Genomic DNA, 15865 nt, shown 5'->3' with positions numbered 1-15865 from the left:
TATCTCTTGCGTCACAGGCCTCGCGCCGTTCCCTCACGGCTCTCGCCCGCCCTGCTCGCCACACATACGATCCCACCCTCCCTGCAAATCTCCATCCAAAGCCACACCTCCTCCAAAACATGAATGCACAAAAGCACACCTGCTCTCGGCAAAGCGTCACAAGAGACGGCGTTAAACTACCTCATATCTCAAAGCATAACATTACAATAATAACGTAAACAACTTTGAGAGCTTGTATCTGACAGCTACAGATTCATTTTAGTGTTGATACTGTTGACATGGATACACATAATTGTACACGAGTCTGTAACTGTAAAAGCTTTGTTTGCGGTGCTGCGTGAATGAGGTCTGTCTGTACTATCTCTACATAGCATGAAACACGCTGATGATGTATGATGTCTGTGCGAACAGGGTATGCATTATTTCATTAAGATCGAATGTAATAATTGGATGAACATTTTATGGCCTTAAGCCTTCCACAGATGTATATGTATATTTATAAAAATACATTTAAACCATTTAACAAAGTAATTGCTGTGAGGACATGAGGAGACTTTTAACCAGTATAACAAAAAATGTTTCTGTAGAGAAACACCTATTGCACCTTAAAGTGACTGAACACCAGTTGGCGGGGCCTATGGTGCGATGATGTAAAACTATTTGTCCATAGGTGTGTTCGACATCGACTGCGGCTGGATGCAACCGATCGGCAAGAGTAGCCACGTGCAGGCGGGGAGGAGCTGAAAACGGAGACGTGAAGTCGGACACTTTCTGATTCCTACAGTGATGCCTGCGTTTGCATACTTACCACTGCTGTATAGTGAAATAAACGCAACATTTGACTAATACACCTATGGTTCTGAGACATTTTCATTCAATACTTTATGTACTGTTTACAGCGTCTGTTTGTAGAGTAAAGTTCAATATAAGTATATACTATTTAAATACAAATGTTGTGGGGTCTACGGTTTTTATCAGTTTTATTTTGATAAATATGACACAAGTCGGACAAAATTTCTAACTAGCATGCACTGCTTCAAGTCAGCCGCCAATCGGTCTGTGCAGTGCTGGATAAAGTCGAACAAGCCTCATGTCTTGCTCTGGAGGCAGTTATATGCAAATGTATTTGCCCATGTGACGTCACAAATCCCACAATATCCAATGGAGCTTTATTGTACAAAGATCTCTTATATGTCAAAAGATCAAGGCAAATTTTATTTCTCATGTCATGACTCTAAAAATACTTCCCAAATATTTGAACTTTAAAAATGATTTTAACCCAGGGGTGGTGCTAGGTGTGGGCTAAGGGCCCTAAGCCCTAAATGTTTTGTTACTCATGTAAACCTTGTCTTTCTCATAGAGCTTAACAATTAATCAGAAAAATAATTGTGAATACGATTACAGCTGCCGTGATTAACTAATTGTGAAAAGTGCATATTAAAGCATTATATTAATATTTTCTCCCTTTGTATCAAAGGTACTTACACTATGCCTTTGCAGTGTTGAGCAATGTAGCCAATCACAGACATGTCTGTTGAACGCAATGGCCAATCAGAGGAGTTTAAATGAGTTGCTGCTCTGAAGATGTTTTGCACAAACTCACTGAGTTCTACACTTTTGCAATCCTGTAATCATAGCCAATATACTGTAGACACAAATAAGAGATTCACTTCAATCTATCTGATATTCTTAATGCTGCTCTGTTGCACTCAATTATGTTAGTTGTATGTAAAAAAATCAGCAAAATTTAAACCAAGAGGAAGCAAACAATGTACAGGACAAAACTAGGATAATAGGAAAATATTTTTATTTGACTTAAAAAAAAAACATCCAGATTTGAAAAAATAAAATAAAATAAAAAAAATAGACAAAACAACAAAGAGACAATGAAAACAGCTGGAAACAAGAAAATTTAAAAGTTCTTTCTCTTCATGCCACTTTCATTCACACATCTGACATCATCACAGTTTTGTGGGCAGTTACCTGATCTCGTGCGACACACACACACACACACACAAACACACACACTGGGGAGATGCAGATTTTATGATAACATTTGCAACTTAGATCTTTAGTCATAGGCAGATAACAATCATACACACACACGTGCACACACACACACACACACACACACACACACAAACGCACACACACAGCCACAAACTGTTTCTTAGTATTTTGCATTATATAACTTCTTGTCAGATGCCATTCAGAGAAATAATTACTTTGATTACATTCAAGATATCTATACACCTATACAGTACATTCGGCTTTGCATATAGACACCTACATGCATGCAATATAAATACTCACATGTCGCCGAGTTAAAAACAATGAGAAAAATAAAGAATTGTGTTAGAAAGGCAGAGGAATACAGACTGTAAAAAGAAAATCTATGCAAATATACAGCAATTTATCAAAAAATATTTGGCCCACTAACAAACAATTATTATTATATTTTGTGAGAAAATAGTTACATTTGTAGTTGTTACTTTTAATTTTAGTTGTTAGCTTCAGTCAGAAATGTCCATATGCAATATTTAGAAGTCCAGCGGGGTCCAAAAGTCCACTCAAAACAAGCTTCATCTTTGCATTTTTTTCTAATTTAATACAACATTTCATTACAAATGATATTATCAGCATGACGATTTGAGTGAAAAGTTGAACTTGTCTTGTCTTAACTTGCCTGTTTGTTTGCTTTCATGACAGCTGACATGAACAAAACCTGATGATCGTCTTATGAACATAAAATCTGACCGTCTGTATAAAGAATCACATGATCCATGACATATATGTACTATTATCTACCATATATGATGTCATAACCTGACTTTGTTTTACACTTTTCAAAATCCTAAAGCTGAGAAAAGAATCTCAGATATTCCATGTGTTCTCAGACTTCTCAACCTCACAGTATATTGAGACATAATTCACCAGAAACTTTGATCATCAAGAACAGTTTCATAGAAAATTACTGTATGATCATTGTGTCCGAAGAGCTGGATTTTCTTTCAAAACATGTTTAGATGCGCATTGTAGCTTTTGGGATGTGAAAGCGGGTACTTGGTTAGGCAAACGCAATATGATTTCAAGTCTTCATTACCATGTTAATAATCCTCCATTTGGTTTCTTTGCTGGCTCTGGAGACATGAGCTGATTTATGTGATGGTTACTCTTGCAAGTGTTGGATGCTTCTCTGATACTCTTCTACGGGTAAAGCACCTTGACTCTGAAGCTCATACCCGCGCAAGTAGTGACCATTGGTCTGGCCTGCAAAATACAGGAGCTGTCTGGCAAACATGGGCTCCACCTGTGAAACAAGACATGTTCATCAGACTGGACTAACACTGTGACTACACCAGACTAAAAGAATAGCAGACTTCACACTACAATGGCATTGAGAAACTATATAGTTGGAATCACATTTTTTTTTTCCAGCTGATGAATGATAAAAACACTGACAGCCAATCAGAATCCATTCTGCTTTAAAGAGCTTGAGCAGATGACAAAACTGCAATGCTCGCTTAGAATATACAAAGCGTTATCGTCTGCTTGTGTGGGAATATAGTTATCTTTATGGTTATCTTTATAGTTATTGCACTTGGAATGAATGGGTCTTTAGTGAGGGAAAGCATTACAATCCCATGAAGCACTGCAAACAGCATGAGAGCTCTTTTGGTGCAGTTTGCTTGGCATGACTGATTGATGGAATTTTCTGACAAGCATCATGGGTCATGTAGTTTTTCACCACAAATTCTGCTGTTAAAAACAGTTGATGACTTGCACTCTAAAGTTGCACTCTATTGCAGATCTTGCTACTCTTCTGGGTTCAAATTGAGACATCCTGTGCATTTTATGCATCGTGAAGTAATTTTGTTCTGTAGTTACCAAGATGAGGCTGACATTTCATTCTAAACATCACATATGTTCCTCTGAAATTTCAAAGCACTGTTGGCGAATTATGATTAATTCCAGGATGCGATTTGTGAAAAATTTGTGGGATGTTTTTGAAATTTAGTTTTTATTTGTTATCGTGACTGAGGCAAGTAACCTATAGAGATTCAGTTTTCAAAACATTTATTTATAAACTTCAATATTTCATACAAAACAATCACAAAATGCTTTGTGACATTTTGAAAAGCCATGCATGCATTACGGCCACTGGAACCAGTATCGTAACTTAAATGCGCTGCATGTGTAATCTCTCATCACAGGAGCAGAAGCGCTAACAGTTGTTATTGTTTCTAAATGTGCATATCTTAGATAAGATAATGTATATATTGACTTTATATATTTTATATGGTCTATTGGTGAAGTAGCAATGATTACTGCTGAGGGGGGGTACATTTTATCCCCACCGGGGATAAAAATAATTCAGCGGAAGCAGGAGGAAATCCCCACATCACCCCCGCAAATCGCACCCTGATTATTTCAATCATGAAATCTCTAAATAGTTTTAGCGTGTTATTTAATATGGCAGTGTTAATGCATTTAGTCTTGGCATACTAGATTTGCTACGCTTTTGCTGCTGTTGAGTACTGCTGCTGCTGCAGAGCAAGTATGGACCTGCTACTGCCAATAGCACCAATAGCAATACACAGAGCATGAATAAAAGTAGACATTTTAGTTTCGCATGATGTCTTACTCTTATCTGTATGACCAAAAACGAGCATATGAGCATGTAAGATATGCTGCTGCAGCATGAATAGACATGCATAAATCCCGTAACAGATCTTGGCAGGTGGAGCTGTGGGAAGTGGAGGGTTTCAGAGGAACTCTAATAGTGCGCTGCAGGATTGGCTTACAGCAAACAATGAACCAGACTATTTAAATGTTGAGCAAGCAACCTCATTGGCTGCAGGATCAGCATGGGCCAATCAGCTTGTGCCATGCAGTAATGATGTGATTGCTTGCAGATTTCATGTAAAGGACCTATCAGCCTACGCCCTGTAGAGTTTCATGACTGAACTAGATATTTATTGCACTGAACATAGTGATACGTATCTAAATACAGTGTTTGTAGAAATATGCATCTACTGAGTTCAGACTAATACATCTAAATTAAATCATGGTACATCAAGCTGCAGACAGGCTATGATTAGTATGAAGGTGGCTGGTTTTACCTGAGCTGTGATCATTTTGCTCTGCCGCTGAGGGTCCGGGAACTCGTCTCCAAAGCACAGCACCACCTGAGAACGTGGCATGGGGCGGCCATGGTGAATGAAACCCTGCAATTCTGCATTGAGAAGAACAACAGATCACATCATCATTAAACAGATAATAAAGTCAAATTTTATTAAAGGGTGAATCTCACACAAAAAAAGTTCACGCTACTATTAAAAGAAAAAAAAAATGAACCCATTTTGGATAATTGAGATTTTTTTCTCATTTTGCATTAGGCAATTTTTTTCTTTACAATTAAGCACATTTCCCCACTAAATTCTCATTACCAAATGCATGTTTTACCTTTGTAATCATTTATCAATGGTAGTTAATTTATATATATATATATATATATATATATATATATATATATATATATATATATATATATATATATATATATATATATTATTATTAATATTTTTTTTACAATAAAAACACTGTAAAACAATTTTTTAGAAGTTTGTAAATAAAACAAAAATTATTGGAGTATGTTACACAAGAAAATACTATTTCAGATTTAAGAACTGAATCAATGTGTTTTGTTGTAATTAATTGTGAAATTAAGAGAGTTTTTTTCTACATCAATTATTTTTTTCAGCATACATTTTTGCATTTAATTCAGTATAAATAAAAATTGTAATGATTCAAATTTAATTTAAGAAACCATTAATTATGCCTTACAAAATATGAAGTGGTACAAAAATGTTTAAAATTGCTGATGGGTTTTAATGTCAATAGACATTCATTACAGTCATTACTCTTCCCATCAAAGATTAAAAAAACTCCTGATGAGCAATAATGTGAACACAAGACCCCCTCTAAGCGTGTTCACATAAACTGATGACTAGTAGAAAGCTGAAATGCAAATTAACTTTAGCAGGTGCAAATGGAGTCTGTATACATGTGTGTGATGGACACGCTGGAAAATCCCACAGTGTCAAACATCAAGTGAAACATGTGACATTAGAGACAGACCTAATCATGACATGTGGCAAACCACACATAGGTTAATGAACATGGTTTCACGTACACACCGCTCTCTGACACAAGTTAAATGACAGGCCTTTCCCCTGATTTGACAAAAGATCTGAATATGGGCTAGAAAAGATGCTCAGTTGAAGTTAAAAACACATCAAAACACTTCTTCAGTATATCAAAAGATAAGCAAACAGCTTTAAAAGGGGGGTGCCATTCGATTAAGATTATTTATGTAACACTGTTTCCCATCGTCCTAAAGTCTCTACACTCTTAAAAATAAAGGTTATTTACTGGCATTGGTGGTTACATGAAGAACCTTTAAAATCCACAGAAGCTTTCCACTGAAAAAAAGATTTTTTTATAGTGGAAAAAGTTACTTCATATTATTAGAATTTTCTCCATACTATGAAAAGGCTCTTTGAGGAACCCAAAATGGTTTGTCTATTGCAAGGATGTACTGCAGAGTTTAGCTCCAACTTGCCTCAACTTACCTGCTAGAAAGTTTCTAGTATGCTTAATAAGATCTTAACTAGCTGATTCATTTGTATGTTTAGTTAGGGTTGGAACTGAAGTCTGCAGGACAGTGGATTCTCTGCAGGACAGCATTGGATTGGACATCCTTGATCTATTGCATTGCTACACTCTTAGAAAAAAAAGGCTCAAATAGTTCTTTATAGAACCCTAGGGATATTGACTCAATTTTAAAGAATTCTTTATGCCAAAAAGGGTATATACAACACTATAAAGGTTCTAAAAGAGCTTTCTTTTTTTGTTGCAGTGATACCATAGAAGAACCATCTTGGATTCCCCAAAGAACCTTTCAGTGAACCGTTCTTAAAATAATGTGTCAACATTTTAATAATCTGAGGAATCTTTTTCACCATAGAGAAACTTTTGGAACTTGTAAAATTGGGAACTTGTGGAATGGAAAGGTTCTGTGGATGTTAAAAGTTCTTCATGGAACCATAAATGCCAATAAAGAGGAGAAATGGCTTCAATGATTGCATAATACTTACATATTTAATGGTTATTGTTAAGTTGTTTCAGTATTATTTCTAGTGATCAAGTATGTTTGCAAGCTATTTAATTCATAAAATTGAATTACAATTATAAATTACTTAAAACAAAATTAATTAATTAAAACTAATTCCACAAAATGATCCCATGATGGGAACCCCTAAAAGGTTCTATATATGAAGCACCTGAAAGAACTGTTTAAGTTTCTATATAGAACCTTACTTTCAATTTGCATTTCCACTGCAGTTTAGTACCGCTTCAAAGTGGTGGGATTAGACTGATCGTATAGTTGCGCCACTTCTACTGCCGTGGATCTGCTCCTCAGCTACCAACAAGTCTGCACCTCATCTACTGACCAGGATACAGCCATTTCTTTTTTTGTCAAGTTGCATGCGAAGGTCGTTTAAAGCAAGTCGTTTAAAAAAACTCGCTTGGACAAATTATATTGTGCTGGCTGTTACTGACTAAATCTACACAGTAAAATCCCCAGAGTTAAATCAACTCATCTTATTGATTAAAAGATCTGATTCACTTATTACTAATCAGATTGACTTTATTTCTGTCACACATCTAAAGAAGTTCTTATTGAGAATCAACAGAGGTTTAGATGTTGGTGTTGTATTGGTCAAAAATTATGTCACCATCATGGTGGTCAGGGTTTGTTTTAGTTGGGATCTTGACCCTTGTATGCCTTTAAAATAATTCTTAAAATAGTTCTTGTGTTTCTCTTTTCTTCAGTGATTCTGCTTGTTAATAGCAGGTGTTCATCATCAATTTTCAATCATTATTTAATTAGTTGCTTAATTCTCTCATTAACTCTGCTTCAGTGTTATTTTAACATTATGTAGAGAGCGACCATATGTTCTCTGAGCAGAGTTGATTTAACTCTGGGGATTTTGCTGTGTAGCGGTTTTGGTGTCTCGTGTTTCAAATCCAATGATGCTGGTAGTGACCATTCAGTGATCTGTAGTGTTTACACATCACATTTAGTATCGGTACGGCTCGATTGGAGGTTATACTATTTACGTGAGCCGTACCATGCCATACCGAGCTGTCCCATGCAGTGGAAAAGCGCCAAAAAAGTGAGTTGTACTGAACTGTACCATGCAGTGGAAAAATGCCATAAGGGTGTATGAAAACCCTCTTTTGGAACCTTTATTTTTAAGACTGTAAGAAGAGCATGGACTCTTCAAAAAGACTTCATTTTTACATTGCGAATCATTCATATGGTACTTCTTCCTTAAATGGTTGCATTAAACTGAATGTGATAGCTTATGTAAGAGTGGTTTCACGAATGAATTGCACGCCTGCACGTGTTTCATAAATCATATATATATATATGATATGTGTGGAAGCATGTGTGCCACATCGCCAACCCAAATAATCACACTATGTTTATCTAACAGCCCATAATTGTGTTCAAAAGGTCTAATCAAGCTGCATCTTAATTAAAGGGGCTTTAGTCAAACTGGACTTCAGTCTACAGAAAACACACCACTGGCCTGAGATCTTTAAAACATACCATGAACCCAAGTCAGAGGCAGGTCTGTAACATCTAAACCAAGCACTTCTCTAGTAATGTTGCAGTGAAGACTGAAATCTCCCCTAACCTGAGAGGAACTGCTGTGTATCCATCAGCTTGCAGGTCTGCTCTTTCTCCAGCTTGTTTGGCTTGTCTGCATACGGTGCCAGCGGACCTTCCCAATACACTCTGCCTTGGCACAGCCGCTTGGCGTATAGCCCGTCCGGTGCCAACCACAGCAGAACGCCACGCTCCAAGATGTTGGGCAGCTTCTCGGCCCCACGCCGCTGGGACTGGGGGTATGGGAAGGGAAAGAGCACGGGCTCTGCCCCACCATAGAGCCTTTCCTCTGGGCAAGGAGAAGAAGGAGATGAAGGGGATCCCGGGGACGAAGAGGAGGAGATTCGACAGCCTTCAGGGCTGTTAGTGGTGACTTCCTTAACAAGTGACTCACGGTAGTACAGGGAGACGTGCAGACGACAGTCTACAGAAGACAGAACATAAAACGCTTTAGGGTTCAGACATGGTGACTGTTTTTCACATTTTTAAGCAAAACTCACTGCCACAATTTAGGTGGTTTCTAGGTGGTTGCTTATTGGCCCAATACCAAAGAGTCCACCCAACAAAGACCTTTGAAAACCCCAAAAGTCTTTTGATCATATAATAATGTCATATAATGCTCTGTGTGTGAGTTGTGTTCATTTACCTGAAATGGCCATGGCTTCAGCGGATCTCATATTGGGGTCCATTGCCACTGGATGGGTTTCTGTAGGAGAGTAGGTGTAGAAGGAGCCAGATATCTGGTATCCTGGAAAGTGTACGAGCATTAAAATAGCTGATTTTTTTACCACAGCTGACACTAATATTTTCAAAGCGCCATCAAAAATAATTATGCAATGTGATGACAAAGGTGCCTAAGAAGTTAACTATATAAAATAATATCCCAGCTAACAAATATATGTTAACATTTGTCCGTTTAAGTTATGACAACGTTATTTCTGAAAGTTCTCTGAACATTCAAAACTTTCATGCAAACTTCTATTTCATCATTCTGCAAACATAAAAAAGTTACACTTGAATGTTCTCTAAACATTCTGAAACATTTTTTTTAAAAATGGTAGAATTAAACGTTTAAGGGAAGAAAAAAAAATACCATGGACAATGTATAAATAACATTTTTGTGCTTACATTTTGAGAACATTATTAAAGACCAGATAACTCTTAACGGGCGTTCTATTAACATTACTGGAAGAACTTTTCATTTGTTCATAACTTTAAAAGATCCTTGCAAAAACATTAGCTAAAGTTCTAAGAATGTTCCCTGTTAGCGGGATTGTTTGGCTCTCTCATTGCAATTCTTCAACAATCAAAGTCGGAATGGAGACCAGACCCAGACCATGACAGGACATGCTTAGATCCAGATAAGGACTAGACCAAGGCCTAAACCAGAAACCCAGATCAAGACTTGTCAATCCAAGAACCATGCTTTCCTTTTTAACAAACTTATTTCTGCTACCTTCATTTTAAAATCAGATAGTGGTTACGTAGACTTTCGGGACCATGCAGTTCTTGCAAATTCTCTAATGGTGAAAATACCATGAGGTAATTATCAACTTTAGTAAAAATGTATCCCTGAAATAAACAATAATAAAACCCAGATCTGGACAAAGACTCAACTCTACATTTTGAGGTTTGACCAAGGCACTGCTTGTGTCATCTTGAGAGGCCACAAGACCAAGACTCTGATAAAAAATTAGTTGCCGACAGTCAAAAGTCTATATATATTTAATGTTTATTATTTACTTATTTCTAGCTACAGTTAATAAAGAGGCTTTAGCAAAATGTCAGCTAAGCACAAAGTATGAGTTGAGTTGAGTTAACCATTTTACAGAGTGAGAAGAGACATTAATAAACAACCTTTAATACAGAGTGTATCATATATATGGATTTCCTCTTTCTTTTTTAAAGTCGACTAATGTTGCTCGCTTTTGATAAACGCTCTTCTCAATTGTTACAGGAACAAGCGAACAAATGAGAGCATGTAGCTCCAAGAATAGCATCTAGCTTCTATGAAAAAAAAAAAAACCTTAATATGGTACAGAACCTTTAAATATGGCCTACAATTACTTTCAGTTACTTAAGACAGTTGTTTGCCAGTGAGTAAATGCCATTAAAGCTGTCAACTCATTTTGTACTATTCAAGAAGCTGGAAGCCGGTACCATTGTCACAGGGCGATGCATGCCAGGGTAAAGAGCGCGTTGGTGGGTACGGACACTGGCCGTATGGTAACTCTGCATGAGGCGTTTGGGCATGAGGCTGGTCTGCACTATATTCTCTCCAATCACGTCTCTCCTGGGGGTGCATATATCCCGGCATCTGCAAGGAGACAATGGGAAGGTTTTTGAGGCCTTATCACTATCACTTGACTTCCCTGAGAAAAACAACAGGGTTGCTGGTCACCAGTGTAGGTTTTGTTTTGGTTACTGATACAAAGCATGGGATGCCAGTATGCAGGAATGGCTATTAGAGTTCATAACTAGCTTAACCAAATGAGATTGACTTGGATGACCAGCTTCACCAGTCATGCTTCATATGGGTACGCTGGTCAAGGGCTGCGTTTCCTAAAAGCATTGAAAGCCTAAGTAGATCATAACTATTGCCACCAATGGTCTCTACGATCAACTTAGCTCACAATGCTTTTGAAAAACGCAGCCCTGGACCAGCTGTTTTTTTCAGCAGTGTTGATTACGTACTTTCACTTCAGGGTTATTATAGTTAACCAAAACTAGAACTAAAACTAAAACCATAAATACTTTCACTGCTTGAAATATAAAAAAAAAAAAAGAAAAAAAAACATTTTTGTTTTTGTTTTATACTAATTTAACTAAAACTACTTAAATAAAAACAAAAACTATAGGCCTATAGACAAAAACATAATAATAATAATAAATTAAACTAAAAAATTATAAAAAATAAATTATAAAAAAATAACAAAAAATTACTACAATTTTAACTAAAACAGAAAAACAGTTTCACTTAAAAAGCATGTGCTAAAAAGCAGTAAATGTAAATGTAGTAGATGCAATGCTAACAGGACATGAGATGTCTCCCATGGATATTAATATTTTGTGAAAAGTGTGACATCATCGCATCTTACCTGAGGCTGTAGAGGTGGATAAGGAGAATGCATGGGATAACTAATAGGAGTTACGTGCGTCGTGTTGTCCTCCATACTACTGGCCTTAGAGCCTAAAATGCAAAATAACAGCTCTTCATACCCTTCGCAGAGTATAACTGCACACCAATGCTTATAGATCTTTAGCTGCACATCATTATTGTTTTTATTCATTTCTCATCATTATCTTGAATCAAAATAACTTTCCCTCCCTCTTGCAGTGACATCATTTCTCTGATGATGTGTTTAATGGTGTGAGGGAGGGGCAACAAGAGATCAACCAATAACAAACCATAACCATCCAATCAATTCCCCATGGACAAAACCAAGCCCCACCCTACATTTGTTCTCGTTCCAGAAACCATTTCACTGGGATATACGTCACAATAGGGAAGAAAACACTTCGACTTTAAATTTGACTTTTATTTTGGTTGCTTGTAGAAAGCAAGCATAGATTTCGGGGAAGCTATTAAACAGCCAACCCGATCTTATGAGAAAGTCAGCGATTTTGTATGAATTCGAACAATTTATTTTTGTGGTTTTTAGACAGACAATTGTACGAAAACATACGAATGTACAATTCATTTGAATTCACCACCAATTTGCCAAGATGCAAATAGTTATCACAAGTGCAACGTTCCTTCCTGTGTTGATGTATTTCTCTTTAAAACAGAAGCTAGAAAAAAAAATAAAAATAGTCAACAGCCTTTAATTTACACCACAGTCATGATCTGCTACTTGCTAGTCAGGGGCAGGTGGACATTTTCATTCCTTTGATTGGTCAAAAATCAGTCCAAGATAAGCAATCAATATTTTTGTTCTGTTTCACTGGAAGAGAAGATCTGTACATTTTTTTGAATGTGTATATCTGCTAAAACACATACTCAATGATGCATGTTCACTTACAGTTCAAATCTTGCTTCTACTTCACAGGTAGTTCACAAGCTTTACGAATAGCAACTACATTAAGGTGTGAATCTATTTTTATGTCACCTTTTATGAAATTCTAGTTCTTGCACAAAATACTTGGATAATTTAGGGTCCTATACCAGAAGTCTTCATGATCTTGACCCAACATCTCAAAAGCACAAGCTCGTATTATGCAAGGGGTGATTTTGTTGCTTAGTGCTGTGCACTTGGTAACCGAAGCTCTCTATAAAAAGCTTGAGGGATTTTAGCACATGTAGTGGCTTCCTCTTAGCTTCCTGCTACACATACTGAGGGCAAGTAGCAATATTTAATGTGAATGCATAGCATGCATTCACCTTTGTGTGGCAAATTAGCTCTGCTCAAAATTAACTCCTTTGTGAGCTTATTTTTCAACAAGAGCTGGAAAGGTCCAATGCATCAAATTTAGACCAAAAACTGCACATTTTAAAAAGGAGAGTTCCTATTACCAAAATATATATTTGTGCTTTAGAAGGCAACCAATACAATGGTAATAAAAGACGGTCAATTGACGCATGCTATGATATATATTTTAAATACATTTCACTCTTTGCTATTCTTAAAACAAGCCTCCAAATATGGAAATTACCTCTCTTTGCTCCTTCTGGTATTATCCTGTAGACCTTGTAAGGATCCGATATGTCCAACTGGCTTCGCTCCACCAGTTCATCAAAGTCATTACTTTTGTTCAGGGCACAGCGGAGTCTCGTCTTCCACGTTGGAGGGTCTGGTTTGTCCAAGCCTTCCCTGTATTTGCCTTTAAACAGGGCCCAAGCCTACAACCACGTAGATGAGATGAGAAGAACAGTTAGACGAAAAGGGGGAAGCAGAAGGAAATTGGCCAAATGGCCAATTATGCACAGATAGGAACCCCACATATAATTTATATAAGTGACAATGAATGTCAGAATGGATAGTCATTATGATTCCTATTAATATAATAACAATATGTAATTAATAAAATAAATGCTGTATACGTTATATTTGATCGATTGAACTGTCAATACTTCTGTTTCTACACCAGAATTGGAAATTTGAAAGAGAAAAAAAAATCCAATCCAGCCATTTAATGGTCTTTTTTCAGCTCAGTGTAACTTCCATTGCACAGATCTTCTCTAACTGACAGGAAATTAGTCCTCATAATCCATGTGTTTCACAGCTTAAATAAAATGCATTACACACACTGTCAAATATGTGCCTTGATTTATTTACTATAATAATAATGTCTATACATCATACAGTTGCCCCAAAATGTATGTGGACACTGAAGCCACTTAGAGGTGCATTGATGCATCGCATCAGATAACAAAATATCAAACCACGAGGCTGCAAACAAATGCGTTTTTCTCAGAACAAACTGCACTTTTCTTCATCATGTTTGCTTGTTGACTTCGAATCAGCTGGTATTTTGGTGTTTTTGTTGGATGTATGAAGTAAGTTCTCCTCATGTTCACACAGGTGTGAACTATGGCCATTATCTAATGTTTTGCAACCACTTCTCTCTTCATTTTCAACACTATTGATCTATTGTTGAATCATTTAACAGCTCAACCAACTTCTGTCGGTCAAATGTCTTGCTTGAAAAGTGTGTCTAAATTACACTTGGTTTGATAAATACGACGTTTAGACATTTTCTCATTTTGGGGGACAACTGTACAATTTTAAATAAGGTCTAAAACTGAATAAAGCACATCCTCTGACATTTCATCACGGTCCACCCCCCATCCTCAACAATCACCTTGAAGAGCGCCGCGTCCTCATCGCGGTTGTAGTCCTGTTTCCCCGCGTGTTTCCAAGGAATCCTGAAAATGGTTTTCTCGTCATTTTCCCAAACCAAGCCGGGATACTCCCCGCTGTCAATCTGATCGATGAGCCACTGTCTAAGTTTGCCATTCCCACAACTGACTGACATGCTGCAGTCCCCATCTAAGTTCATGTCTGTCAGGGAGGCATGCGAGAGCAGGTGCACATGCAGTGAGCAGAAGAGTGTTTCAAATGAGTTCATGCATGCATATTCCTTAATAACAAACAAAATAATAACGTCTACTGCAGGCGTTCAGGTGAAACCAACAGAAAATGTTGTAGGCTAGGAGTATTAAAAGAATGAAGTTTCAACGTTGAAAGTTTACATGCAAGTCAATAGGCTAAGTTACATAAATGTAGTTTAATAATACACTGGCCCATTATTTTCAAAGAAACTATATATATATATATATATATATATATATATATATATATATATATATATATATATATATAAAGAATAGCCTATAAAGCATGAAGCATAAGCATCATAAATACACAGGCTACATGTGGTTGCCCAGCTTGCTCAAAGTTTATTTTCTTTTAAATCAAGTCACATTCAGCTCATTAGTTAGCCTACTTGAGGCTGACTGTCACACGGATCAAGGCTCAAGTCTTACCTTAGTGAATGCAGACAGCTTGACTTCACTTACAAAGCCGATACTTCTCAAGTCATGTCAGAGGAAGGTGTTTCTATTCTTAAATAATGTAAAGTGCGCTAGGTGGAGAGATGGGTGGAGCGTTACGTGGAAGTCTTTCTCCAGCAGCATTAAGAGCCGAAGACTTCAGAGAAACACGACAGAACCGCAAGAATAAACATCCAACATACGGGAAATCCCTCTGAGACACACATACACACACGATGGAACAAATATCTGTCGATAAAATATGCCAGAAAATCTCCCAGCACTCGTCATCAGTTATCCTGGTGTTTGATGTTTGTTTATGTAGGTTTGCTTTGAGGAAATTCACAGCCGTCGCAGTCACGGAACAAGACTAATCTGAGAGTGTGTGAGTGTCCCATTAAAAGATGCTTATGTCAATAGTAATTGTGTCTTTTTGTGAGTATTTTGAAATGTCACATAGGCGTACGATGTTCGGGGTCAGTTTAAGCCCCAAAAATATTTAAGGAAATCATATATTAAATATGAAACTCATCAAGCATTTCATATTAAATCATTTCAAATCTGCGATCAACGTGTTCCAAGTGTTGAATATGCTGCCATCTGCAGTCTGCCCGCGATATAACAGCTGA

General features: G+C 37.0%; 1 protein-coding gene across 1 annotated transcript; it reads right to left on the bottom strand.

The window, feature by feature from the left end:
* Positions 1-1835: 1835 nt before the first annotated feature.
* irf4a (interferon regulatory factor 4a) lies at positions 1836-15825 on the bottom strand. Its single transcript, XM_067362912.1, has 9 exons — positions 15231-15825; positions 14546-14745; positions 13397-13583; positions 11842-11933; positions 10904-11060; positions 9390-9491; positions 8772-9167; positions 5124-5236; positions 1836-3310 (listed from the first exon to the last, which is right to left on the bottom strand). Exons 2-9 carry the CDS (start codon positions 14741-14743, stop codon positions 3170-3172), a joined length of 1386 nt encoding a protein of 461 aa, XP_067219013.1. The 5' UTR covers positions 14744-14745; positions 15231-15825; the 3' UTR covers positions 1836-3169.
* Positions 15826-15865: the final 40 nt, after the last annotated feature.

The sequence above is a fragment of the Chanodichthys erythropterus genome, chromosome 16 (assembly GCF_024489055.1).
Source record: "Chanodichthys erythropterus isolate Z2021 chromosome 16, ASM2448905v1, whole genome shotgun sequence".
Lineage (NCBI taxonomy): Eukaryota > Metazoa > Chordata > Actinopteri > Cypriniformes > Xenocyprididae > Chanodichthys > Chanodichthys erythropterus.
Note: the sequence above shows the minus strand (reverse complement) of the source record. Positions and strands in the feature narration are given on the sequence as shown.

Bases quoted from the DNA above. Each gene is read 5' to 3' on its own strand.
- irf4a (XM_067362912.1), bottom strand. From the start codon at position 14,743: ATGAACTTAGATGGGGACTGCAGCATGTCAGTCAGTTGTGGGAATGGC. The intron at 11,934-13,396 runs GTAATTTCCATA...TTTGCATTTTAG, and splicing joins ACCAGAAGGAGCAAAGAGAG to GCTCTAAGGCCAGTAGTATG. The intron at 3,311-5,123 runs GTAAAACCAGCC...CTTGTTTCACAG, and splicing joins GCAAAATGATCACAGCTCAG to GTGGAGCCCATGTTTGCCAG.